General features: G+C 47.1%; 2 protein-coding genes across 6 annotated transcripts in view; one reads left to right on the top strand and one right to left on the bottom strand.

Annotated features, from left to right (window-relative positions):
* RALBP1 (ralA binding protein 1) overlaps window positions 1-18,156 on the top strand; it is a 42,524-nt gene extending 24,368 nt beyond the window's left edge. For both annotated transcript variants that reach the window (XM_055127518.1, XM_055127519.1), the window contains exons 7-10: window positions 6,182-6,289; window positions 14,112-14,233; window positions 14,453-14,576; window positions 17,681-18,156. In XM_055127518.1, coding sequence (XP_054983493.1) covers window positions 6,182-6,289; window positions 14,112-14,233; window positions 14,453-14,576; window positions 17,681-17,926 — 600 coding nt within the window. In that variant the 3' untranslated portion in view covers window positions 17,927-18,156. The remainder of the gene's footprint in view (window positions 1-6,181; window positions 6,290-14,111; window positions 14,234-14,452; window positions 14,577-17,680) is intronic.
* A 5,067-nt stretch (window positions 18,157-23,223) lies between these two features.
* Window positions 23,224-25,787, bottom strand: part of PPP4R1 (protein phosphatase 4 regulatory subunit 1) — a 51,887-nt gene continuing 49,323 nt past the window's right edge. For all 4 annotated transcript variants that reach the window (XM_055126803.1, XM_055126805.1, XM_055126804.1 and 1 more), the window contains 2 exons: window positions 25,348-25,489; window positions 23,224-24,352 (listed from right to left, as the gene is read on the bottom strand). In XM_055126803.1, the coding sequence (XP_054982778.1) occupies window positions 24,189-24,352; window positions 25,348-25,489 (306 nt within the window). In that variant the 3' untranslated portion in view covers window positions 23,224-24,188. The remainder of the gene's footprint in view (window positions 24,353-25,347; window positions 25,490-25,787) is intronic.

Here is a 25,787-nt window from a genome sequence, read left to right as displayed (position 1 = left end):
GCGATTGTAGACAGTGTTGGGGATCTAACGAAGGGTCAGCTGTGTGCAAGGCATGTATCCTCTGTACTGTCTCCCTAGCCCTTGGACAATGTATTTATGATAATGTATTTAAAGTGTGCTGGAACCCTTTTGTTTGGTTTTGTTTGGGGGCCCATACCTAGCAGTGCTCAGGGTTTACTCCTGGATCAGCATTCAGGATTACTCCTGGTAGTGCATGGGGGCACCACATGGGGTGCTGGGGCTCAAACCTGGTTCAGCTGCATGCAGGGTAAATGCCCTTTCTGCTATACTAGCTCTGGCCTCCATGCTGGAATGTTTTTAACACCCTTATAAGTTATTTTAATTGGGGGCGAGTGGGCTTTCTTCCCAGACAGTGCTCAGATGGCTTGGGGTTTACTCCCAGGGATCCTCACCCTCCTCACTGGCTGGGCCAGTGCTTGCTTGCAGTGTTTGATCACCTTGGAGGTGCTGAGGGGCTTCTCGAACTACATTTGGTGGTGCTGGGATGGGGTGGGGTTAGGACTAGGGCCTTGTCCATGGAAGGTATCAGCTCAGGCCTTTGAGATATTTTCCCAGCTGCTTTTTTTCCTTTTAAAATGCTATATATACGTCCCACTTGAAGTTTCTTTGTTCTGGGTCCGTACTTGGCAGGGCTCCGGGGCTACTCCTGGCTTAGTCCTGGATTGCTCATAGCAGGAGTACTCGGATGGTGAAGTGCTGGAGACTGAACCCGGGGCCCCGGCATGCACTCCACATTTCCCAGGCTTCGGAACTCTATCCCTGGTCCCTGAAGTAAAGTTAGATGATAGGAAATTTATTCTCTGAGATATTTGCAGCTCAGCTTATTTGTCCTTCATCTTGGTATTAGATTAATGGTTTGTTTAATTGAGAAAGTTTTTTTTAATTAAACATTTATTTCACAGGAGGACATTTTGTCATTTTCTCCTTGGTTATAACTATTACACACAGAGCTTTCTAAATTCTGATACATTTCAGAAACTGAGGAATTTTGATGTTCTTGTAAAGAATTTTGAGTTGCCTGTTTGGAAACACAGGGAAGTTACTGAAGATCAGAAGGGATTTTCTTTCCCTGATTAGGGAAAGTGTTGTGTGAGTCCTAATAAGTTTGGGTACAAGAGTCAGACATTTTCTCCCTTCTAGAATGTGTCCTGGCTCTCTTCGTAGCTTCACTCTGCCATTTAAGGCCAAGAACCCAAAGCTGACAGAACTCCATACGCAGTTGCTCCAGTAGGCTCCAGTTCAGCTTCCAGGGAGTATGCTGCTGTGTGCTGCCCCAGCAGTCTCAGACAGTGGCGGTCCTCAGGTGCCTGTGTTCTGGAAATGCCATACGGATGTAGTTTGACTCTGGCAGCTGTCACGTCGTCTCAGGTCACTGCCTCTCTGTAGTGTCATTTCAGTCTCCTGTGCTCGATTTAGGCTCCTGTCCCTCGTCCCCATCATGGCCCCTGCTGATAATGGTGCTGATCAGAGGACATAGAGTCATTGCCCTGGAAACAAAGCCAGGTTATTAGGCACTATGAAAATGGGAAATAGGTGATGGTTACTCTGCCAGTTGTATATTCTCTGTTGTACCAGTTGTAATTGTAAAGAACAAGAACAGATGTGAGGCTCTCCATTGTAGTTTTGATTTGTATTTCCCTGATACTAAGCTGGAGAGATGTACAGGGGTTGAGCGCTTGTCTTGCTTGTGGCCTACCCCAGTTCAGTGCCCACCACATGGTCCTCTGAGCACCATTGGTTGCAACCCCTTGGCACAGAGCTTGGAGGAGCCATACCTCTGGTGTGACCCCCAAACCAAACCAAAACAAAAATAAGTGATGCTGAGCATTTTTTAATGTATCTAATAGTTTTTTTTTTTTTTTTTGCTTTTTGGGTCACACCTGGCAATGCACAGGGGTTACTCCTGGCTCTGCACTCAGGAATCACCCCTGGCGGTGCTCAGGGGACCATATGGGATGCTGGGAATCGAACCAGGGTCGGCCGCGTGCAAGGCAAACGCCCTACCCGCTGTGCTATTGCTCCAACCCCAACTAATAGTTTCTTTTGCTGTGCAAAATTTTTTTAGTTTCATGTGATTCAGTTTATTTTGCTTTTGTTTCATTTGTCTTTGAAGTAAGTCCCCAAAGACATTACTGTAGCCAAGTTCATGGAGTGTTTTGTTTTCTTCTGTGTATTTTACAGTTTCAGAATTTTGTCTAGGTCCTTGATCTATGTTGAATTAAATTTTCTTTATGCTGTGAATTGGTTGGTCTAGTTTAGTGTGTGTGTGCATATTACTGTCTACTACAGTGATATAATCACCTCACACCTGTTGTTTTATGTTACAAAGACCAGAAACAGCAAATGATGGCAAATATGTGGAGAAAAAAAACCCTTGTACATTGTTGATGGAATATTAACTGGCTCAGTCTCTATTACAAACATATGGAGTTTTCTCAGGATATTGAATGTAGACTTGATGTCAATTCAAGAACTCCATCAGGTATCTATCTATGGAGTGCAAAAACATTAGTAAGGATATTGCACTACCAAAGTAGGAGTCTGATGATGGATGAGTGGGTAACAAGATGTGACAGGTATCCACCATGAACACTCAGCTAAAAGAAAAAATGAAAGTGGGGAGATTAGACAAGGAAGACATAAAATATTGCTATTTAGCATGCATAGGTTGAGTGGTATTATGTTCAGCAAAGTAAGACACGTACTGAATGATTTCACTGAGAATGTGAAGATATAGAGAAAGAAAGCAAAGTAACAGACAGAACCAACCTGTCTTTGAACAGGTCTTTCAACTGGTCTTTGAACTTGAACAGCAGATTCAGTACTAGAAGATGAGGTTGAGGCATTGGTTCTCACCTGCTTGTTTTGAGTGCTGGGTGCTGGTCTGCAACGGTAGTTATGGTTTAAACTCAGTGATCTGGGACCAGAAGGATAGTACAGTGGGCAGGGCACTTACCTTGCATGTAGCTCACCTATTGAATTTATTGTTTTCTTTGGGTGATTTAAATGATTTAAAATTGTATTTTTTTAAAAAAATATTTTATTTTATTTTATTTTTATTTTTTTACATAAATTTATTTATTTATTTTTAAATTTTTTATTATATCACCATGTGGAAAGTTACAACGTTTTCAGGTTTATGTCTCAGTTATACAATATTCAAACACCATCCCTTCACCAGTGCCCATATTCCACCACCAAAATCCCCAGTAAACCCCCCCCACCCCCGCCCCCCACCCCCAACTGTATAACTGAATTTCACTTCATTTTCTCTTTACCTTGATTACGTTCCATATTGCAAAACAAAACTCACTATTGTTGTTGGAGTTTGCCCCCAAGAAAGACAGCCCTACTGAGGAAGCATTTGATAATTGGTTTGTCATTAAAAGATTGTTCCAGTCCCGCAACCTGGAGCCGTTTTAGTTGCTGCTCAGTGTCGCCAGGGCTCCATCTGGAGAAGGCGTACCAGCTGTACCTTCTCCGTCTGGATCCCTGGTGTTGTTGGCCCGGATTCGGGGCCGGAGCATTGCTCCGGCCGCGTTGCTCACCAGACTGCCTGGCCTCTTCTCTCTTGAATGTGGCAAGATCTGGCTTAAAATTGTTACTAGGTAGTCAGAGTGATGGTACAGTGGGTAAAGCACTTGCCTTGCATGCAGCCAACTCAGGTTTGATCCCTCACATCTTACATGGTCCCTCAAGTACTGCCAGGAGTAACCCCTGAGTACCACTGAGTGTTGCCCAAAAATAACAACAGAAAAATTGTTATTCATGTAAGGATGAGTGGTGAATGCCAGTGCTGATGCAAAGGCAGTTGAAAGCTTTTGGAAACTAGATGGAAGAAATTTTGGAGGAAAATTGCTTGCCAGGGCAAATCAGGAATTGGAGTTTCTTCATATCATGATTGTGAAAATCAGTGCCTGAAAGTGCTTTCATCTGTTGGAGGCTAAGTGATATTCCAAGTAACCAGTTTTGCTTAGGGCATTTTGCAAATCAGAAGGCTTTGTGATATGGAGAGCTGCATGGCCTTTTAGTAGCTGACTAATGGAGGATAACAGGCTATGGGTGATGTCCTTCCACCTTCACATGTCCTCATAATTGCTTTGTGAATCTGGAGAGAAAAGAGAAGTCTCTGGAAAATAAGTACCTCTCAAGAATGTGCTCATTGCTGATTGTGTTCTAGAGCAGCCTCCCTCTTGGGTGATCTTTATTCCAGCATCCAGGCAGCGTTTCTTCTCCCAGAGACCACCTCTGTGACTGCTCATCAGGGAGTTATGGCAGTTTATGGGACCTGCAGGTTCTGCAGGCGAGGGCCATGAACAGACATGGGTGCATGCCTGTAGGATTGCAGTAGAGGCCTGTCCCTAAGCATGGTGTGAGTGCTTCTAGGGACGATACACCAAAGGGTCGCCTGTGCCAAGGATGGGAGGTTGCAGAAGTCAGCATGGCAGTGGTAGAGATGACCAGCCATTTGGGGGGTTGGTGCCATACCTGGAATATGCTTCTTTGTTTTGAGACTGGGCGGGGGGCCATTCCTGACTGCGTGGACATGCTGTGGTGCGTATAGAGCATGTGCCCAGCCTGAGATTACCCACACTGTTGACCTTCGTAGCTCTGAGGAACTCAAGTGCTCCTTGAGGCAGGCTCTAAGGATCGACTCGGGACTAGGTAACAGCTGAAGAAGAGGCAAGCATAAGGAAAATTGCAGAAGAACCTCAGAGAAAATGTACAGCAAGGGGTTTCATTAATCAGAGAAATCTTCATGGTTCCTTTATTTGCACACAGAGCAAAATCATGGTGAAAAAAAAAAAAAGCCACGTAAGCCACAGTGGACACATTCTGAAGCAGGCAGTCATGTGGCTTGGGCCCCACGCTCTTCCAGCACCGTGCACCTTGCTCTGGCACCGTTGGGGGTGCCCTGCTGGCGTTCACATCAAGAGTGACTGAAAAGAACATTTAAGTCATGAAAAGTAATCCCTTAAAGCCTCAGGTGGCAAAGGCGGGGGGGGGGGGGTGGGGAGGGAAAGAGAGAGAGAGAGAGAACATGGCATAAGTGTTCGTGTGCCATATACTAAAATGACTTTTAGCATAAGTTAAGATAAGATTGATACAGTGAAAAAGAGTGGGGTGGAAGCCCCAAAAGCACCTGCCTCACAAGTGTGCAGCCTTGCTTGCTGCCCAGGCTGCCCTGTGCTTGGTGGCATGGGACCGCAGGAATCCAACATCATGGGTGACTTCTGGTGCACACCAGCTTTGTGTGTGTGTGTGTGTGTGTGTGTGTGTGTGTGTGTGTGTGTGTGAGTGTGTGTGGCCACAGGAATCCAACATCTTGGGTGACTTCTGGTGCACACCAGCTGTGTGTGTGTGTATGTGTGTGTGTGTGTATGTATGTATGTATGTGGTGTCAGCTAAAGAGTAACCCTGGTGATCATCACAGCCGCAGATGTGCTAGCCCATGGCCAGGAGTATACCTCTGGTAAGCATCTAGAGTGCACGGGAGCTCCAAAGTGGATGAGTGTCACCTCTAGCAGGCAGGGAGCCCTGGGTGCCAGCACTGCCACCAGAGGAAGAAGGACAAGACTAGATGACCTCACTCATCCATGATATATGGAGAAACAAGGCAGTGGTCGACAGTATGAAATGATAACAAACCTCAGGCACTGAATAAGAGAGCCAAGATGCCCCCAAGGGGCTGAGTGGGGGACTGGAGTAAGCTAAGGGCATTCATTGGTGGAGGGTCTGGGTGTTGCGGTGATGGTGAGGTGAGGTTAGCTATGTAGCAGACCCTAAACATCAGCACTGTTGTGAACATGTGACCCAAAGTGTGTTGATTAAAATTTTAAATTATGACATGCTCCCCCCAAATAAGGTCACAGAGGGTCTTTATGTGAAAAGGTTCCCCAAATGGTGAACATAATAACCAGAGGAGAATATTTATCACAGTGAAATCACAGTATTCTCCAAGTGTGGTGGGCAGATGGTCAAGATGGTCTCTGGTTCGGAGGACTCGCCTGCCCTGCCTGTTCCTGCCACTTTGTTGGTTCCAAGAAGTGAGGAGGAAAGTTTGGTGCTTTTGAGGGTGTGTATTTGTTAAACATGTGTTACATGTAGGCTGATCAGTTCTTTTTCTTTTCTTTCTTCTTCTTTTTTTTTTACTTGACAGGAGTGTGAAACCAAGATTGCCCAAGAGATAGCCAGTCTTTCAAAAGAGGATGTTTCCAAAGAAGAAATGAATGAAAATGAAGAAGTCATAAATATTCTCCTTGCACAAGTTAGCTGCTTTTTCTCTTTTGGGAGCTCATTCTTTTCTCTTCATCAGGACGCAGGTGCAGCTCTCTGCTCAGCCCAAGGCTTGCTCCTGGCTGTGCTGGGGACCGGACCTAGACTCTCCCATGCAAAGTATGCACGTTGAACTGTTTCCCTGGCCCAAGATGGTTTTTAAAAAAATTTTTTGTGTGCTTTTTGGGTCACACCCAGCGTTGCATAGGGGTTATTCCTGGCTCTTGAACTCAGGAATTACTCCTGTTGGTACTCGGGGAACAATATGGGATGCTGGAACTCAAACCCGGGTCAGCCGTGTGCAAAGCACGCCCTACCCTCTGTGCTATTGCTCCAGCCCCCAAGATGGTTGTTTTAAAACCAAAAATGTATGCTTAAATTCTGCAGCCTTCTCTCACCATATTTCTGTATGGCCCAGTGGACCATTGTTAACTAGAATTGTCTGTCTCGACATTAGAGCTATATTGACCAATATAGCTACAGCCTTGTGGGGGGTGGTTTGTGTTGTGTGTGTATGTGTGTAGTGGGGGGTGCTCAGGGATATTTCTGACTATGCTTAGAGGTGGCTTCTGCTGGTGCTTACGGGACCATGATTTTCTGGAGATTGAACCAGAGTACTTCATGAGGGCAGGCACCTTAACCCCACTCTCCCTCTGCCTCAACTTTGTAACTTTGACTAACATTTCCCCCTATTTTGGAAGCCCGAGTAACCATCATTTTACCTTTTGAGCTATATTTAAGAAACTGTTTCATAAATGCGTTTGTGTGTATGTGTGTGTGTTATATTTGTCTTTGACTTATTCACTTAGTTTGATGTGCTCTATGTTCCTTTCCCATAAGTGGTAGGATTTCCTTTTAGGGAGAGGTTTGGTATTTTTGTCACACCCAGCAGTGCTCAGAGTTTACTCCTGGCTTGATGCTCAGTCATTCCTGGTGGGTCCCAGGAGACTACATGGGGTTCTGGGAATGGAACCCAGGTTTGCTGCGTGCAAGGCAAATGTGCCCACTACTCTTTCTTCCATCCAGAATTTTCATTTTTTTATGGCTAAATAATATTTGAGTGTATAAACACGTGAGCACGCTGCATATTTATTCACTATGGACAATTGGGCTTTTATATTTTGGCTGTTGTGAATGACTAGTGAACTTCTAAATGTATGTATTTCTTTAGTTATTGTTTTCATTTCCTTTAGATATGTATCTCGAGTTAGAGTTGTTGGGTCTGTTGCAGTTCTGTTTTTTTTTTTTTTTTTTTTTTATCAGACTCTTGGGAGTTTTCCAGTTTTACTCTACCAGTTTATACACAACCAAGGGTATACAAGCTTTCTTTTACTAAACATGCGTGCCAGCATTCCTCCTTAGTCTTTCTGATACAGCCATTTGAGTAGTTCCGTGTGAACTCTCTTGCTGTGGATTTGTGTTTCTTTTTTCTTTTTGGGTCACATCTGGCGATGCACAGGGGTCACTCCTGGCTCTGCACTCAGGAATTACCCTGGCGATGCTCAGGGGACCATATGGGATGCTGGGAATCGAACCTGGGTCGGCCGCGTGCAAGGCAAACGCCCTACCCGCTGTGCTATCACTCCAGCCCCTCATTTGTGTTTCTTTAGTGGTTAGTGATATTACCCATCCTTCCAAGAAGGATGTGGCTCCTCAGCAGTGCTCAGAGGCTCCTCCCAGTGGTACTCAGTTCATAGGGCTGGAATCTCAGTTCTAGGGCTTTAGGATGTGGTGTTGTTCAGGCCAGAGACTACCTGGTTGTGTTCAGGGGTCTCCAGGGCTGCACACAGTGATGTAGGGAAGCAGTGTGGTACTGGGGAGTGAACCTGAATCTGGGCCATGCATAACTTGTCGCCCCAACTCGGCTGTTTCCCCAACCTCTTACAGATCTGTTTGTCTGTTGGTCCCTCTGTATGTCATCTAAGTAGAGTCAAATCACCCCCCATATTTTTATAACACTTAACATTTTGTCTTATTTCTGGTTGGGGCAGTGCTTGGGGGCTACTCCTAGCTCTGAGCCCTGGGGGAACTGGGCTTCCCTCATTCATAGCATATGCTCAGCTTGTTGAAGTATCTCTCCAGTCCCACTTGCCCGTGTTTTGGTTTTTTTGTTTTGGGCCACATTTGGCAGTGCTCGCTCTGTGTTAGGGATCACTCCTGGCAGGCTACAGGGACTATATGGTGCCAGGGATGAACTGAATGCAAGGCAGGTACCCTGCTGGCTTATACTAGCTCTTTGGACCCCATATGCCCTTTTTTGATTTGTTTTCAAGCCACACTGGAACTGCTTAGGGCTTACTCCTGGCCCTGCACTCAGGAGTTGCTCCTGGCAGTGCTCAAGGGACCATATTGGATGATGAGGATCAAACCCAGGTCAGCCGTGTTGCCAAGCAAACACCCTATCTGCTGTACTATCTCTCCAGTTCCCCTGTTTGCTCATTTTTAAGTGAATAATATTTTTTTATTGCTATAGAGTCCTGTATATATTTTAGATAGTGATCTCATCACACGTCTGGTTTGCAAATATTTCCTCCCTTGCTTTCATCACTGTTACTCTCCTTGCTTTCTAGTTGGCACTTGTTTGTCTCTTTCTGCTCTTGTTTCCTTGCTCTGGGGGTCATGACTAAGGAATCATGACAGGCCATTGCCAAGAAACTTTTTCCTTAAACTTTATTATTCTAATAGTTGTATGATTTCAAGTTTAAGTCTGTAATCTGGATAGTTCTTTTGTATACCGAGTGAGATAGGGTTTCAGCTTTATTATTTTGCGGAAAACCAATTTTCTCAACAGCAGTTGTTGAAAATTATGTTTTCCTTTGTGTGTGTCTTTGACATCTTTATGACGTCTTTATTGAAGATCTGTTAGCCATGAAAGTGGGAATTTATTTCTAGCCTCTCTTCTGTTCCTTTTGTATATAATGTCTATTTAATGCCAGTATCTTGCTGTTTTCGTCATTCAAAATACATTTTGAAATCAGGTAGTATGACTGTTCAGTTTGTTCCGTGATTGTTTTGAAGTCTCATAGGAATTTTATTACTGTGTTTTGTTTCTATGAAAAGCACTTTGAATTTTAATTGAGATTCTGTTGACTCTGTAGATCATTTTGGATAGGATGGATGTTCTGACAATAATTTATTTGTCTTGCAGTCCACGAGTATGGATATTTTCCCATTTATTTGTATCCTTAGTTTCCTTCATCAGTATATGATAGTTTTTTTACCCTTTGGTTAAACTTATCCCTTCATATTTTCATGCAGTTGTAAATGCATGAAAATTTCTTTATCAGATTGTTTGCTATTAATGTATAGCTATTAATGTATAGATGTAACTGATTTTTGTGCATTGATTATATAATCTGTAATGTTACTTTTTTATTCTAGCAGTTTCTTTTTTTTTCTTTTTCTTTTTTGCTTTTTTGGGTCACACCCGGCAATGCACAGGGGTCATTCCTGGCTCTGCACTCAGGAATTACCCCTGGCGGTGCTCAGGGGACCATATGGGATGCTGGGATTCGAACCCGGGTCGGCCGCGTGCAAGGCAAACACCCTACCCGCTGTGCTATCACTCCAGCCCCTATTCTAGCAGTTTCTTGAACTGTTCAGGGTCTCCTATACATAAGACTATGTCTCCTGCAAACAGTTGCTTGCCTTATACTTTTCTTGTCTGATTACTCTGGTTAGGACTTTGAATACTGTAGTGAACAGAAGTGGCCAGGAGTGAGTATCCTTTGCCTTACTCCTGGACTTAGTGGAGAAGCTTCCAGCCTTCTTGTTAGGATTTTGTAGTTTACTTATTCCGTGTAGTCTCCATTATATTCAGAAATATTCCTTCTGTGCTTACTCACTTTTTGAATTTTTATTGTGAAAGGATATAAATTTTGTCATGATACAAGAGGTCGCCAGGTGTATGTTTGACTCAGCACTGTGTGGTGCTCATGCATTGAACCCCAGGCGCTGCTAGTGTTTTTATTGAAGATCTTTGCATTTCTCCTCATCTGAAATTGGGTATCAGTTTCTTGTAAAATCCTTGTCTGATTTTGATCTTTAATGATGGTCCCATAAAATGTGGTTGGAGTGTTCCCTTCTCTTCAGTTTTCTGGAAGAATTTGAGAACAGTTAACATTAATTCATCTTTAGATGTTTAATGGGATCACTCCTGGAGCCCTGCGTACCTGTCTCTTCTGCATGGGGAGACTTTTGGTTACCCATTCCATCTCCTTGCTATACTCAGTTCTTTGTTTCTTCCTGACTCAGTGTTGGGATGTTGTAGGTTTTCTAGTTTGTTAGCATGTTAAGTGTTCATAGTACCGGAGAGATAATGTAGTCGGGTAAGGCAGACCCGGGTTCTATCTTCAGCATCCCATTTGGCTCCCTGAAAACCACCAGGAATGATTCCTGAGTGTAACTGCTGAGTATCATGAGGTGTAGCCCAAAACAACAACAAAACAAAATGTTCATAGAGTCCTTGTGGACTGGAGCGATAGCCTACAGCAGGTAGGGTGTTTGCCTTGCACACAGCCGACCCGGGTTTGATTCCTCCGTCCCTCTCGGAGAGCCCGGCAAGCTACCGAGAGTATCTCGCCCGTACAGTGGAGCCTGGCAAGCCACCCGTGGTGTATTCGATATGCCAAAAACAGTAACAGCAAGTCTCACAATGGAGACATTACCAGTGCCTGCTCGAGCAAATTGCTGAGCAACGGGATGACAGTGACAGTGACATCGTCCTTGTATTTTTCTTTAATGTATCAATTGTAATGTCACTTTGATGTATAATTTTACTTGATATCTCTTTTCAGTCTAGCTAACAGTTTGTCAGTTTTTGAGCACCTAACTAGGGTTTATTTACATTTTGCATTACTTATTTCTGCTCTTTGTTGTTTTCCTCCTTCTTTGAGCTTGATCTTTTTGGTTTCTTTTCTTCTCTTTTTTTCTTTTTGTTTTTGGGGTTACTCCTGGCTCTGTGCTCAGGACTTACTCCTGTTGTCCTCAAGCATTATATGAGGTGCTGGGGATCAAGCCCATGTTGGTGTGTGCAAGGCAGGGGCCTGCTGTACTGTTGCTTTGACCCCGTGGTGCAGTTTTTAACTGGTACTTGTTGCTGTTAACATCTTTCAGGTATTTTTATTTTCTTTTTATAGGCCAGTTGTTGGAGATGAATTGTTTTGTTACTTGTTTACTCAACACATAGCTCTTGAGAACTTAACCATATTGCAGGCATAGAACGGAGGAAGAACTCATTTTTCCCTAGTGAATTTCTCAATCACCCTTACTCTGCTTTGGAAGTCCTTCATGTAACTAACCAGCTTAGAGGAAGTTCTAGACTGTGACAACAGAATCTCATGTCTGGGATACTGAAAGCGTAGAAATTCCAGAGCTTTTCTGCTCTGTCAACGTTTGTTTATCTAGTCAGGGTACATTATTCTTTTCTTCTAAAGAGAAATGAAATCCCAAATATGTCTTTACTTTAAGACACAATAATAAAGTATTTCTTGAAACACATTAACAGGTTCCCAGAAATATAGGACAAAAAAAGTCATTTAACTTTTTTTTTTGAAACAAGCAGTTTTTATTGATTGTAACTTACTTAGAAAGATGTGAAAGAAGAGAAAGAGAAATATGTGCTCGAGAGACCACAGACATCTCCAGAGTGGAAAAAAGACAAAATTTTTTTCTTGAAACACGCAGGGTATGTAACATGTACATCTCTGAGAGAGAATCTTTATGCATATCATATTTAAAAATTTTATTTTCATAAAGTTGTTCACAGTATTTGATTACATTCGGTATTTCAACACCTATCCCACCACCATTACGCCTTCCCACCACCCCTTTTTTTTTTTTTTCGATTTTTTCCACCACCACCCAAGCCTGCCCTAAAGGCAGATGCTAAATAATTTATTTTGTATTGCTTGTTATGAATAATCGACTATAAAGAATCCAGAAAGTTTCCTTAAAGGAAAGTATGTGAAAATTATTGTATCTCACCTGGAACCATTAAGTTCTTGTACAAGAGATGACTAATATGTGTGCTGTATATATTTCGTTTTGGTATGAGATGTTGTGCGGCTGCTTTTGCGCTTATGTGCTCCTGGGAACTATATACAATTTTAAATAGGGTGCTAGAGCTGGAGTTAAACTTTTAGCTGGATGCTGATTTTGGGGTCGGAGGCATGTCTGTGGCATGTTGCTCTCTTCTGAGATTTATTTGTGAGCCTCTGGATCATGGCCGTTAATGAGCTTGTGTGGTGCCTGAGGCAGTTTGTGGATGTGACTGCTAGGGACCCGGAAGCACAGGGAGATGGGGAGGGGCCCATTCCCAACTCCGTGGGAGCCTTGAGAGTTCAGTCACAAGTCTGGCATACCTGGGTTTCCCAGCGGATTCATTCTCATGTGTGGGGGGCTTGGGACAGGCCTGTGGAGATTGGGTTCTGTACTTTGCAGGTGCTGGGGCTCTGCTGGGGCAGGTGGACGGACACACTGTCCCCCTCCGAGGTGCCCAGGTGAAGTCGGCCTGGTGTGGGGTGGGGTGGCATCTCTGCAGTGTGTGGTTCTCTTCCGAGATTTATTCGTATTACAGTAGGTTTTGACTAGTTCGCTTTAGCAATTGCCCGTAGTGAGTCAGCTCTGATGACAGACGCCTGAGCTCTCAGTGCCTCTGAGTCTGGGAGGAAGCCGTGCATGCTTTCTCTTACTCCTTTCCACGGCCTGAGTACCTAGATCTGGGAAAAATAGAGATTCTTCCCATTTAGTGACCCAGTCAGTTCTACAAATGAGTCTTCAGTTAAAGCAGATTATGTGCTATTTAAGTATCAGCTGGGGGGTGGGGGTATTTAGTTAAGTGGAAATGTGCTGCTGGCGGCCCAACTGATCCCTGACACATGTCAACAGCCCACACCAGTTCCCTGCCCCCCCCCATCCCCAAAGAAGGCACCCCACACCAGATCCCCGTGCCCCCCTCCCCAGCTCCAGGTGCTGAGTTTTCTTCTGTCAGCATCTTTCCTTCACTCGACCTTAAGGTGGTGCTGGTGTGCGCCGCACTCTTCTGGGTCTGGCTTTTCCTCCGGAGGCTGTCAGAAGCCATCTCGTCAGAAGCCAGATAGTAGGGTGTTGAGGAAGGACTGGGAAGCAAAAATGCATCAGTCACTTAACTGTGGCTTTGCTAACCTTCTTTGTGAAAGGAAGACGTGAAATTGGAAGTGGTATTTTCTGTTTTGTGAAAAGTATGGTCATTCTTCTCAGGTAACTTGGCTTACCTTCTTTCAAAGAAGTCTTTTCTCGACAGTAAGGAAAGGAGATGTGCTTTGGTTGCCCACGGAGCAAGCTGTGGATCATTTCCTGGAAGACGAATGTTTTTGGATTTGTTTCTGGGCCACCACCAGGTGTGCCCAGGCTTGCTCCTGGCTCTGTGCTCAGGGGTCACTCCTGGTGGGACTCAGGGAATCCCGTGCAGTGTTTGGGGTCCAACGTGGGTCTGCAAGGCAGGCCTCTCTCTGCCGCTGGACTGTCCCTCTGGCCTGAGGGTGATTCTCTTGTGTGTATGGGACTAAAGCTTGCCGGCTCTGCCGTGCGGGTGGGATACTCTCGGCAGCTTGCTGGGCTCTCTGAGAGGGACAGCGTATTCGAGATGCCAAAGACAGTAACAACAAGTCTCACAATGGAGACGTTACTGCTGCCCGCTAGAGCAAATCAATGAACAACAGGAGATAAGTGCTACAGTGCAGTGCTGTGGGACTAAAGAGCTCCTTGTGACACCCCAGAATGACATTTTCTGGGCATAGACTCATGAAAGTGCTCACCAGTGACCCTTGTTTCAGGAGAATGAAATCCTGACGGAGCAGGAGGAACTTTTGGCCATGGAGCAGTTTTTGCGCCGACAGATCGCTGCGGAGAAAGAAGAGATTGAGCGCCTCAGAGCTGAGATCGCGGAGATTCAGAGGTACAGAAAGGCCGAGGGCTCTGGGCTCCTAAAGCTGCATGCTGAAATCTAAGCGCCTCCGTCTTACTTTCCAACTTGGAGTTTAAAGAGCTAGGTGTCTGAAGCGAGTCCTGGCGTTGCAGGGAGAGGCCCGTGGGGGGCTTGTGGGCTCTGCACTTAGGGCAGCCGTGGCACCTGTGCAGTGCCCGTGTGTGACACCGCTTCCTCTCGTTCCCGCAGCCGCCAGCAACACGGCCGGAGTGAGACTGAGGAGTACTCGTCTGAGAGCGAGAGCGAGAGCGAGGATGAAGAGGAGCTTCAGATCATCTTGGAAGATCTGCAGAGGCAGAACGAAGAGCTCGAAGTGAGTTTGGGGTGTGGGGGGAGGGCCAAAATCCCCCCAGCTTGTTAAAAGACCACTCACAGTCCCCTCCCCCAACTCCCCCTTTTAATAACCAGCATAGGGTTATTTATTTATTTATTTTTTTGCTTTTTGGGTCACACCCAGCGATGCTCAGGGGTTACTCCTGGCTTTGCACTCAGGAATTACTCCTGGCAGTGCTTGGGGGACCATATGGGATGCCGGGGATCGAACCCGGGTTGGCCGCGTGTAAGGCAAATGCCCTACCCGCTGTGCTATCCCTCCGGCCCCCGAATAGGGTTATTTTTAAGGGGAACCTGGGATGTTTACTAAGATGGCGGTGATCAGCCTCCTCCTCAAGTTGTCCCTGCCATGGCGATCATTTGTGCTGTCATTGCCACATGGAGGATGCGCGCGCGCGCGCGTGTGTGTGTGTGTGTGTGTGTGTGTGTGTGTGTGTGTGTGCGCGTGCGCGCGCTCACCCCATCCAGCAGCTTTATAGGGGTGACCTCTGTACCCAGGGAGGATGGGGGACAATCCTCGTGGTGACATTGAGTCGAGTGTGTCCTTTGCTTGGGTGAAGTCCTGAGTTCAGTAACCCGGTTATTCAAAGAAAAGGAAGAGAAGGAGCTAGGAGGTGAGAGGAGGAGGGAAGGGGAGAGGCAGAGAAGGGAGAAAGGAAGGAAGAATGAGGAATGTGGATGAAATGAGGAGCTGACTGTGAAACAGCACGGGAGCTGCTGAAGGGTGGAGCCAGCAGCACATCAATTTTATTATTATTAGTGGTATTAGTATCTTAAATGAATCACCATGAGATACACAGTTACAAAGCTGTTTCTGACCAGGTTTCAGTCATACAGTGTTCCAATATCCATCCCTCCACCAGTCACCAGTGTCCATTTCCCACCACGAATGTCCCCAGTTTCCTTCCCGGGCTCCCCCTCCGCCCCCCCACCCCCTCATCTCACCTCCTGCCATTGTGGCCACTTCTTTTCTTCTCTCCCCCTCACCCCCCTCCTTCCTCCCCACCCCTTTTGAGCATTTGAGCATTTTGGTTTGCAACACAGATACTGAGAAGTTACCATGTTACCATGTTTGTTCCTTTACCTACTTTCGGTACCAGGTCTTAAACAGAGTGATCTTTTCCCTTCTCTATCCCAGCCGCCCTCTCCCTCAGCCCTTGAGGCAAGCTTTCACCCATGGACCAATTCTCCTGGCTCTTGTTTCTGCTGTCCTTGAATATTAATTTCATATTATGTTTTTTTTACATCCCACAGATGAGTTACAGTTATTTTATGTCTGTCCCTCTCCTCTGACTCATTTCACTCAGCATGATACTCTCCATGTCCATCCATTTATAAGTGAATTTCATAACTTCATTTTCCTAACAGCTGCATAGTATTCCATTGTGTTGGTGTACCTTAGTTTCTTTAATCAGTTGTTTGTTCTTGGGCACATAGATTGTTTCCAGATTCTGGCTATGGTGAACAGTGCTGCAGTGAACGTAGAAATGCAGATGTCATTTCTGCTGAGGCCTTTGGGCCTCCGGGGTATATTTCCAGTAGTGCTATTGCTGGATCATATGGAAGCTCAATTTCTAATTTTTGAGGACTGTCCAGTGGTAGATTTAAACCATCCCGGTCAGGTTCCCTTTGTATCAGGAAGTAAAACGTTATTCCCGGAGGTTTTGCTGATGACCGAGGGAAGAGCCGTTCTCTTTTTGGGAGTAATTTGAAACCGTGAGCAGCTTTGTTTCCCTCACTCAGGTTAATCCAGCTGTTGGGAGAAACCATAGCTGCTTTCCTCACTGAACCACACCTAATCAGCACCACGATAGTCCGATGCAGAACCCCAGTCTAGTTCGGAGAGGTGGCCCCTGAGGCTCCAGGCCAAGACCCTCGCAAGAATCAGGGGTGCAGTGAGGGTAGGCAATGTTGTGCTGAGACCAGGCACTGGGACATGCCCCGGCACCATTTTCTGCTTCCTTGACATTTTTACAGACCATATTAAAACTGGATGTCAAAAATTCTGTCACCAGAATGACAGTCCTGGTTTTCAAGGGCTGTTCTGTGACCAGTTCAAAACCAAATTCTATTTAGACACTAGTTGCTTAATGCACTGTCACTGTAGCACTGTCATCCCATTGTTCATTGATTTGCTTGAGCGGGCACCAGTAATTTCTCCATTCGTCCCTGTCGCATGCTAGTGTAGCCCAATGGTGTCTGCTTGCTCCAGGAGCACGAAGTGAAGCCTGATATTTTAACTGTTTTTGGCATACAAATACTCCACAGGTAGCTTGCTTGGCTCTGCTGTGTGAGCGGATACCCTCGGTAGCTTTCTAGGCTCTCCAAGAGGGACGGAGGCTGTTGGGGCCGCCTCTGATCCCCTTTACAGGTGTCCCCAGTCTATCGAATGTAAGCTTTTGGTCGACTGGCATGTTGTAACAATCTTCACACTGACAAACACGCACCTGACGGCATCTCTGGGCAGCACCTGGGACATCTGCTTCCTCAGGTTGATCTTGAGGTTGATGGAGTGTGCCCAGAAGTTGTTGAGCAGCTGGCAGAGCAGGACCCCATCGGGGAGGGTCTGGGCCAGGGTGAACATCTGCACTGAGTCCCAGGTCACCCAGTGGTCAGCGGGCAGCAACCCTCAGTGGATAAACCACCATGCGCACTGCTGGTGCGGCTCCATGCCCAATGGCACCGTGCCTCGGCCCAGCTTACTATTAAAATAATTTTTTTCTAGGGGCCAGAGTGATCGTATAGCAGGTGGGACATTTGCCTTGCATATAGCCAACCCCGGTTTGATCCCCAGGATCACATCTGGTCCTCTAGGCCCTGTGGAGTGATCCCTGAGCACTGCTGGGTGTGCCCCCGCCCACCCCCAGGTGTTCTCTGCTGGTGCATTTACGGGTTTTCTCATGCTTTCACTCTCATCAGCAGTATTATATTCTGGCATTGATCCATTTTGGGTCCTTGTGAGTGCCTTCTGATAACCAAGTTGACGAAGGCAGAAGTGGTTTATGTGTGGGGGCGCCTCGCCGAGCTTCTCGAGCACCCTCGGCACCCTGCGTTGCTGACGTTACGACTGCTCTGCCCCTCCAGATAAAGAACAATCATTTGAACCAAGCGATCCACGAGGAGCGGGAGGCGATCATTGAGCTGAGGGTGCAGCTCCGCCTGCTTCAGCTGCAGCGAGCCAAGGCCGAGCCGCCTGCAGACGACGACGAGCCTGAGAGACGTGGGGGGGCGGCACAGCCCCCCCGGGACCCGGTCCCGGACATGAAAGTGGCTAAAGAGCAGCAGGCCAAGCCGTCGCCCGGCAGAGACAGGAAGGAGACCCCCATCTGAGGGCGGAGCAGCCCCGTGCGTCTTACTGTGAGGCGAGCCGTGGCTCCCTGTACATTCTGTAAAGCCCCTCCGAGACCCTCCCCACTCCGCACCGTCATGCAGGCTCAGGTTACCAGGAGGCCACGCAGTGGGCACGGTGGGCGTGGAGGGGACACTTGGGTTTCCAGATAGGGTCGGCTTCTTCGAAGATTAATTTTCTTTGTTAACTTAAAATAACTTTTAACCCTTGAGTGGCTTCTTTTTGAACCAAAAAAAAAAAACAAAAAAAACACAAAAAACAAAAATTGTCTTTCTTTGCTTTTGTATTATGGCAGAATCAGGATCTCTCTCTCTCTCTCTGTCTCTCTGTCTCCCTCTCTTTACCCCCCTCCTCTCTTACGTCTCCCTCCTCTCCCTTTCTTCGCCTCCCTCTTTCTCCTCTCTCCTTTTCTCTCCCTCGCTCTCTCTTCCTCCCCCTCTCCTCTTCCTCTCTCTCCTCTCCTTTCTCTCCCTCTCCCTTTCTCTCTCCTCCCTCTTTTTTCTCTTTCTCTCCTCTCCCCCATCTTCCTTCTTCCCTCCCTTCTTCCCTCCCTCCCTCCCTTCCTCCTTCCCTCCCTCCCTCCCTTCCTCTCTCCCTCCTCTCTCTCTCTCTCTCTTTCTCTCTCTCTCTCTCTCTCTCTCTCTCTCTCTCGTCTCGCATTAGCCGAGGTGGACTCTGTCCCTGCCTTGGGGTCCCCGCGCAGCCTCCCCTCCAGGGTCTCCGCTGTCCAGTCACTCTTGCTCGTGCCTTTTCCACCTTTCCGGTGCAGATTCTCTAATGAGGAGCCGCCTCACTTTCCCGACGGGCCAGACGGGCTCTGACTGGGGTTCCCTCAGGTACCCTGTCACTCCCTCCTGAGCAGTCCATGAGCTTGGGTCACCCGGACAGCCTCGTGCTCGCGGTGCTTCCCGGGGCCCATCCTGCTCCTCCTGGCCCCTGGCAGCTCCTTCCTCCTAGAGAGCCGCAGAGGCGTCTCACTGCTGGGTCAGAGGTAACTGCTTTGGCCTTGCACATCCACGCAAAGGTTCGTTTTTTTTTTTTTTTTCTCAAACCAGGAATCTGTGTGACTGACCTTCCACCAAAACAGAATGACTTTGATTGCTTGCTTGGGCTAGAATGTAGCTGTCTCTGCCTGGATAAGCCATATGTGTGCTCCTAAACAAGTGTTCAGTGTTCCTGTGCCCGGTGAGCCTGCTGGGCGACTCCCACTCGGTGCAATTGGGCAGTAGCCAAGACTAACCACCCCCCCCCCCCCGACGATCGCTGTGATGCCCAACCCCGTCCTCTTGCTCTGGCTACTTCCGTGGTGACGTGAGACTTGGGGAGGCTGGCTCTCAGGCACCCGTGTTGGGGCGTGTTCTGTCCAGGCGAACGGCTCTCTTGAGGTAGGTCAGTTCTCATGGCTGTAAAGACAAACCACACACACTCAAGGTGATGGGAACCACCGCCCACGGGGACGCTGTCCTCTCCTCTTCGTATTTATTTTCAGCACCTATTTGATGCGGTTTTTTATCCTCTTCCTATTGCACTGTTGTGACTTGTTGGCCATTATTTGATTTTTGTATGAAAAAAAAGCTTTGTTATAGAAATCAGCATACTATTTTTTTAAATCTGGAGAGAAGATATTATGGTGACTGGAAATACGGTCAGGTGTCAAATATAAATGTATAAAAGCCTTCTTGCTGTCCCGTCAGTCATATTACATTCATTTTATATTTGCTGGCAACATCGAAGGTTTCTTTCTTGTTTGTTTAAACTCTAATTTCTATCAAGGTGTCATAAAATTTTTAAATTAGTATTTCATTACAGTTGTCTCAGTGTTGGTTAACTAATTTTTGCCAGAACTATTATTGATCAAGCAAATAAATTCAACAGCCATTTGAGGAAAAAAATGCTTCTCATTTCTTTAATATATTTTAAATTTACTGCAGTAATATTGACAGAAATGTGACTTGCAGTCTTTGGGGTACAGTGTTCCCACAGCACATCGCTCACTTCCCAGCACAGCGCCCTGCCCCGGGAGACTGATGTGACCTTGTTCTGTTCTTCATTTTTGGTGTTGGGGCCACACGTGGTGGTGCTCAGAGGTCACTCCTGGCTGTGGTTGAGTCACCCATGCTGGCGTGCGGGGGACCGTGTGAGGCCGGGGCTGGGCCAGCGCTGTGCTATGGCTCCCTCCCCTGGTGGCTTTGTGCTAGCCTGAGTGGAAGGGTTTGTTTTCTGAGCATGTTGTCCCTGTCATCCCTCCTGTCCCACCTGTGTGGCACAGGACATTTGCTGTGTGGCACCCTGCGGGCCTGTGCGTGTGGCCGAGGCAGGCCCGGCCTGCCTTCACCGGGCGGTGCAGGCACAGGCTTCAGTGAACAGGCATGTGCACGTCCCCGCCGTTCCCAGGCCGTTTGTGTAGGTCCTTTGGAGTGACACTGAATCAGATGGAAGTGACAGTTGTAGTTTCAGAGGAGAGGCCGGCCCGGTCTGCATTCCAACCGGCAGTGAGTGAGGCCCTTTTTTTTTTTTTTTTTTTTTGGTGGGGGGTCACACCCGGTGATGCACAGGGGTTACTCCTGGCTCTGCACTCAGGAATTACTCCTGGCGCTGCTCAGGGGACTATATGGGGTGCTGGGAATCGAACCTGGGTTAGCCGCGTGCAAGGCAAACGCCCTCCCCGCTGTGCTATTGCTCGAGCCCCGAGTGAGGCCTCCTTTTCTTCATATGCTTGCCAACACTCGCTGCCAGCCCTTTATGTCTGTAAGGTTAACAGTGGTACCTCATTTCTGTTCTGGTGGTTTCTCATGTGCCTATTGGATCGCCGTATGCCTTTTTTCTGGAGGTGTCTGCTCAGCTCTTCTTTCCATTTCTGACATTTTTCTTTGGGCGAGGAGGGAGGGATATTAGCTTTATTTGTTGTTGTTTTTATTGGGTCACACCTGGCGATGCACAGGGGTACTCCTGGCTCTGCACTCAGGAATTACTCCTGACGGTGCTCAGGGGACCACATGGGATGCTGGGAATCGAACCTGGGTGGGCTGTGTGCAAGGCAAACGCCTTCCCCGCTGTGCTATTGCTCCAGCCCCTTAGCTCTTTTTCAAATGTGTGAGAAACTATCATTTATTTGAATGATACTTTTGCAGGGCAAAACATTTTTAGTTCAGTATTAATCCCAGATTTATTTTTTGCTTTTCTTCTTGTTGCCAGTAGAGTTGGGGCAGATAGAACCCAGGCACTTGCTCGTGCATGCATGTGGGAGGCCTGAGTCTAAACCCAAAATCACATGCATCCCCAGGCCTCGCTGGGAGCGACTTCTGAGCAGAATTCTGGCTGCAGGGCATGGCCCCCAGCCAGCTGATGCAGTTGTGTCTAAGTCACAGTCTTGGTGTCCTTTTGGGTTTGTCTGAAACATTTGTGTCCCATCCCCCAGTTTGGGGCTACATGCCTATGTTTACAGGCTGCTCCCAGCCTGGAGCTCCCCGACTGGCCCCACCCCCATCCCCCATTCCTTTGAGCTCTCTGGCCCCATAGCTTGTCTTCAATCTATTTTGAGTAGACTTTTGTGCTTGGTCCATTTCATTCTTTTGCATATGGCTTAACTAGTTTTCCCAGCGCCATTTGTGGGAGAGCTTTTCCTTCCTTTTGTGTTCCTGGCTCCTGTTCTGCTCTTGGCTGTTCCATTGGGCTGTATCAGGGTGTTGGTGACCATAGCTTTGTACTCTAGTTTGAAGCTGAGGTACGAGCCTGGAGACTGCACAGGTGGCGTACCTGCTTTGCATCCTGGGGCCAGCCCCCAAGGTAGGAATAGCTCTTCAGCACTGCTGTGTGTGAACCAGAAAATAAGTTTGGGGAGCACAGTGCTTTGATCTGTTTCCTGAGAATTGCTTTGGATGTATGTGCTTTCATACAAATTTGAGTTTTTGTTCTGTATCCTTAAAAACCACCATTGGGAATTTTATAGTGATCACATGTAGGATGGTCATTTTAACAGTGTTGATTCTTCCAATTCATGACACGGAATATTTTCCCATTTCCTTGTTTTCTACTTAATTGTGATCAAGTTTTTTTTTTTTTTTTTTTTTTTAAAGTACTTTGTGAACCTGGGTCAACTGCATTCGATGTAAGCGCCCTACCCTCTCTGCTCTCTGGACCCAGCTATTGGGAGCTAGTTCCTCCTCTCCTGGACACCATTTCATCTTTAGGTTATTTGGGGGAACTCGGTTTCCCAGCTCTGGTGCTCCCCCAACCCCTGGAATGCTCCCTGCACAGTTGGCTTTTCCTCCAGTAGCTTCTCCCCCCAACTTGCACAATTCCGAGTGCTGGGCTGTCAAAGCTGTCCTGGCCCAGGCACAGTCCTTGGCGCACAGCTGATGAGAGGCCACGTGGTCCCCAGTGATGACCCTGACATCCTGCACCCAGCACTGCAGCCAAGAGCTGAGCTGCCACTCGTGTCGTGAGACACTTCCAGGTGGGAGGTTGGACCAGCAGCCGCCAGGCACCATCACTGTCCGTTAATCCCACAGACCCGGGGGTTGCAAGGAAGCTGAATAGTCATGGGGGAGCTGGTGAGGAAGATGTGGACCAGGCCCCAATCCAAGGCCTCACTCTGAAAATCGGTCTCACAGCCCCAGCCTCCAATGTTTACACAAGCATAAGTTTCTAGGTGCTCTGGCATGCCTTAAATTTAAGGTTTTTGGGGTGGGAGTGGGGTGCTCAGGGGATCTGGTGTGGTGTCAGGATTGAACCTAGGTCAGCTGCATGCAACGCAAGTGCTTTAACTCCTGGCCCCAAATGTGCTTTTCCTGCTGTTTTGAAAATGCAGCTGCATTATTTTATTGCAGCTCAGAACTGCGGTGTTGGGGAGAGACATGCCTGGATGACGAGGCTGTGCTCAGCACGAGGTGGCTTCCCTCTGGCCCTGTCCCGCTGACCCCGGCCACACGCGCACACTCGCAGGCACAAGACCAAAGGCTGATTGCAGCTGGACAGAAGCAGTTGGTCCGTGCAGCCGGGGTGCCAGAGCAGCAGCAGAGGGAGCAGAGAGGCCAAGGCCTTGTGGCCCCGCTCTGCAGAGTGGCACAAGCACACAGCTATGAACAATGCGGTGGAGTATCTTACTGACTGCAAGACGGCCCCAAGGGGAGGAGGGCAGGTCTCCCTGTGCCCCCAACTCTGCAGCTGAGATGGAGGCTTGGTGGGGTGGGAGTCACACCCAGCATCCTGCTTGTCTGCCAAGGACAGGCCCGGGGGGGGGGGGGGACACTGACAGATTTCAAAGAAATCATTAAACTAGTTAAAAGATTAAGTATTTTAATCTAGGTTCCCCATTTTATACTAAATCATTAGTACAGGTCACAAATTGCATTTATTTGCAGACATCCAGAAAACAATAAAAAAAGTGTATATATCTCTCTATATAGATCTTAGTAATAAATTTTATTTGGACAAGAGAACTTGTGCCGGAACAGTCTTGAACAGCATGATTAAGGGCTGCGACACTCTCAAGAGTGGTCACAGATAGGACAGTAAGTGAAGGAAAAACTGCACTTCAGAGCCGACCATGATCCAGTTAAAAGCGCCTGACAGAAAGTGGACGTGCTAATGCATTTCCTTAGGTCATGACCAGCATGAAAATAATCAGAACACGGATACTCAGCAAACATCTGGAAATGTGGACAGCAATATGCTGCATTTAAGAGTTAAAATCAGATTCTACCTTAGTGTTAGCATCAAGCCCTTAGGATAAAAACAAACCAAAAAACCTCCTTTCCCATTTTATATATGTCAAAAACTATTCACACTGAGGCAGGGCTGGGCAGCAGCCCAGCAGGCCTCGCCGCGCGGCCATGGCCGGGACTAATACTGAAGGTCTTTCCCGTCCTGGCTCTGCAGACGCTACTGGTGCGGAGTCAGGAGAAAGCAATGCAGGTCTCCGGGAATCTCAGCCCTTCCGTACGGAAATGCTCTGCCAATTCAAGTTTCACTCGGTCAGGAAGACGGAAGGATTTAAGGCTTCGGTGACAAGGATAATCCTCTGAGAAATTATTTTCCCTTACAGTCAAGATACGATAATAGTGTTTACTGTACTTTCTCTTGACTCTGAAATCCCTGGTGTCCTGGAGGCAACTCGCCTGTGATGGAGTCTGCAAGAAAGGAAGGTCCCTCCTCCTCCCCAGGCTGTCCCTGGCCACACTGCAGGGACTGGCCATAGCTTGGCTCTCCAGGAAGCTGGAAAGACCCCGAGAGGGACGCTTTCTAGTAGGTCGAGGACGCTGTGCTCATGGCATCTTCCGAGAGTTTGGTGCTGGCAGGGTGGGTGCTGGCGAAGTACTTGACGTCGCTGTCACGGTCCATCTGAAGAGCCATGATGGTCTGCTCGACCGCCTCCAGATGGCAGCTGGCAGAGGCCAAAAAATAATCTGGAGACAAAGAGCAGATCACAGGTGAGGAGACACAGCAGGTCAGACCAGTAATCTGGACCGACATTGCATGAAACAAAATCCCCAAACATTAATCGAAAGATTCATTTCAACCACTTACATAAAGCTAAATCTATAGTGATCAATGGCATTCATTCAATACATTTAAATGAACTAAGAAGAAAATTCAGATACATCCAGTCAGTTCTACATTCATGTAGTGACTTACTCTGTATCTTAATAAAGCGATAATGTCATTAAAATTTTATACTATGTAAATTCCATGCCCGTGGCCGCACACATGAAAGGCATGAACTATCACTGACTCACATCTGGTACCTAAACTCTGCTGTATCACTGACCGCAGCGAGTGGAGAAGTACTCCTGATACAGCCACACAGCCACACCAGAATCTTCTCTACTTCATTATTTCTACTTAAATCTATTAAATTTTGAATCACTTAAATGATTCCAAAGCAAAAAGCAGTATTTACCCATATTCTATAATGTCTACAACAAACTTCTTTTTGGCTACACTCATTAGTTCATGCCTTTCAACAGGTATTTATTAGGCATCCAGAGGTTATTATAAGTAAAACAATCTAGATGAATTTATCATTTGTAGCAAAAGGAGCTCTGGGGTATTTGTCTTCTTACCAAAGAAAAAAAATGAGAAAAACCAAACACCGCCTAGCCCCACAGTGCAGTAGGAGAAAACAAGGTGGATATGTCAAAGGTAGTTTGCAACTGAGGTTTCAATCCTAAGTGACCAATTTATAAAACAAATTTTATATAAAATTCAAGTACAAGAGTGATGAGTGAAATTGCCTTTCCTCACCCTTCAATACTCTGTGCCCTGCTCAGAGAGCCATGGCAACTTATGGGGCTGGCTCCGACCAGATGATTTCTGTGAGCACAGCCAACTTCCGCTCAGACATTCATCCGTTCAGGCAGGCTCCAAACCACCCCTCCTCTCCTGAGCATCAGTCACCCACCTTTCTCTAGCAGAGTCTGTCTTAACGTCTTTGCCAGGAGCACTCTAACATTTGGAACCCTGTCATTTGCTAAGGTCAGCAAATGTGGCATCAGATGCACAGCAAACTGGTCCATGGGAAGGCAGTCGTCTTCAATGACAGTCTGTGGGAAGAAATGACTGCTTTAGATCTGCCCACTCGGTCCAAGGAGCACTTTAGTCGTTAACAAAATCTTCCCGAAACCTAAGGCTACTGAGTTTACTGCCCTTTTTTTTTTGTGGGGGGGGGAGGTACACCCAGTAGTGCACAGGGCTACTTCTGTGTTCAAGGATCACTCCTGGAAGGCTCAGGCGACCCTCTGGTGTTGGGGGTTGAACCTAGGTCAATATGCAAGGCAAAGGCCCTACATACTCTACGTCCACCCTGGCCCCTAGTGCTCTTAAACAATATTCCAGGTGCTT

Source organism: Sorex araneus, chromosome 2 (assembly GCF_027595985.1).
Source record: "Sorex araneus isolate mSorAra2 chromosome 2, mSorAra2.pri, whole genome shotgun sequence".
Lineage (NCBI taxonomy): Eukaryota > Metazoa > Chordata > Mammalia > Eulipotyphla > Soricidae > Sorex > Sorex araneus.
The sequence above is the reverse complement of the archived record's forward strand: the minus strand, read 5'-3'. Positions and strand labels throughout refer to the sequence as shown.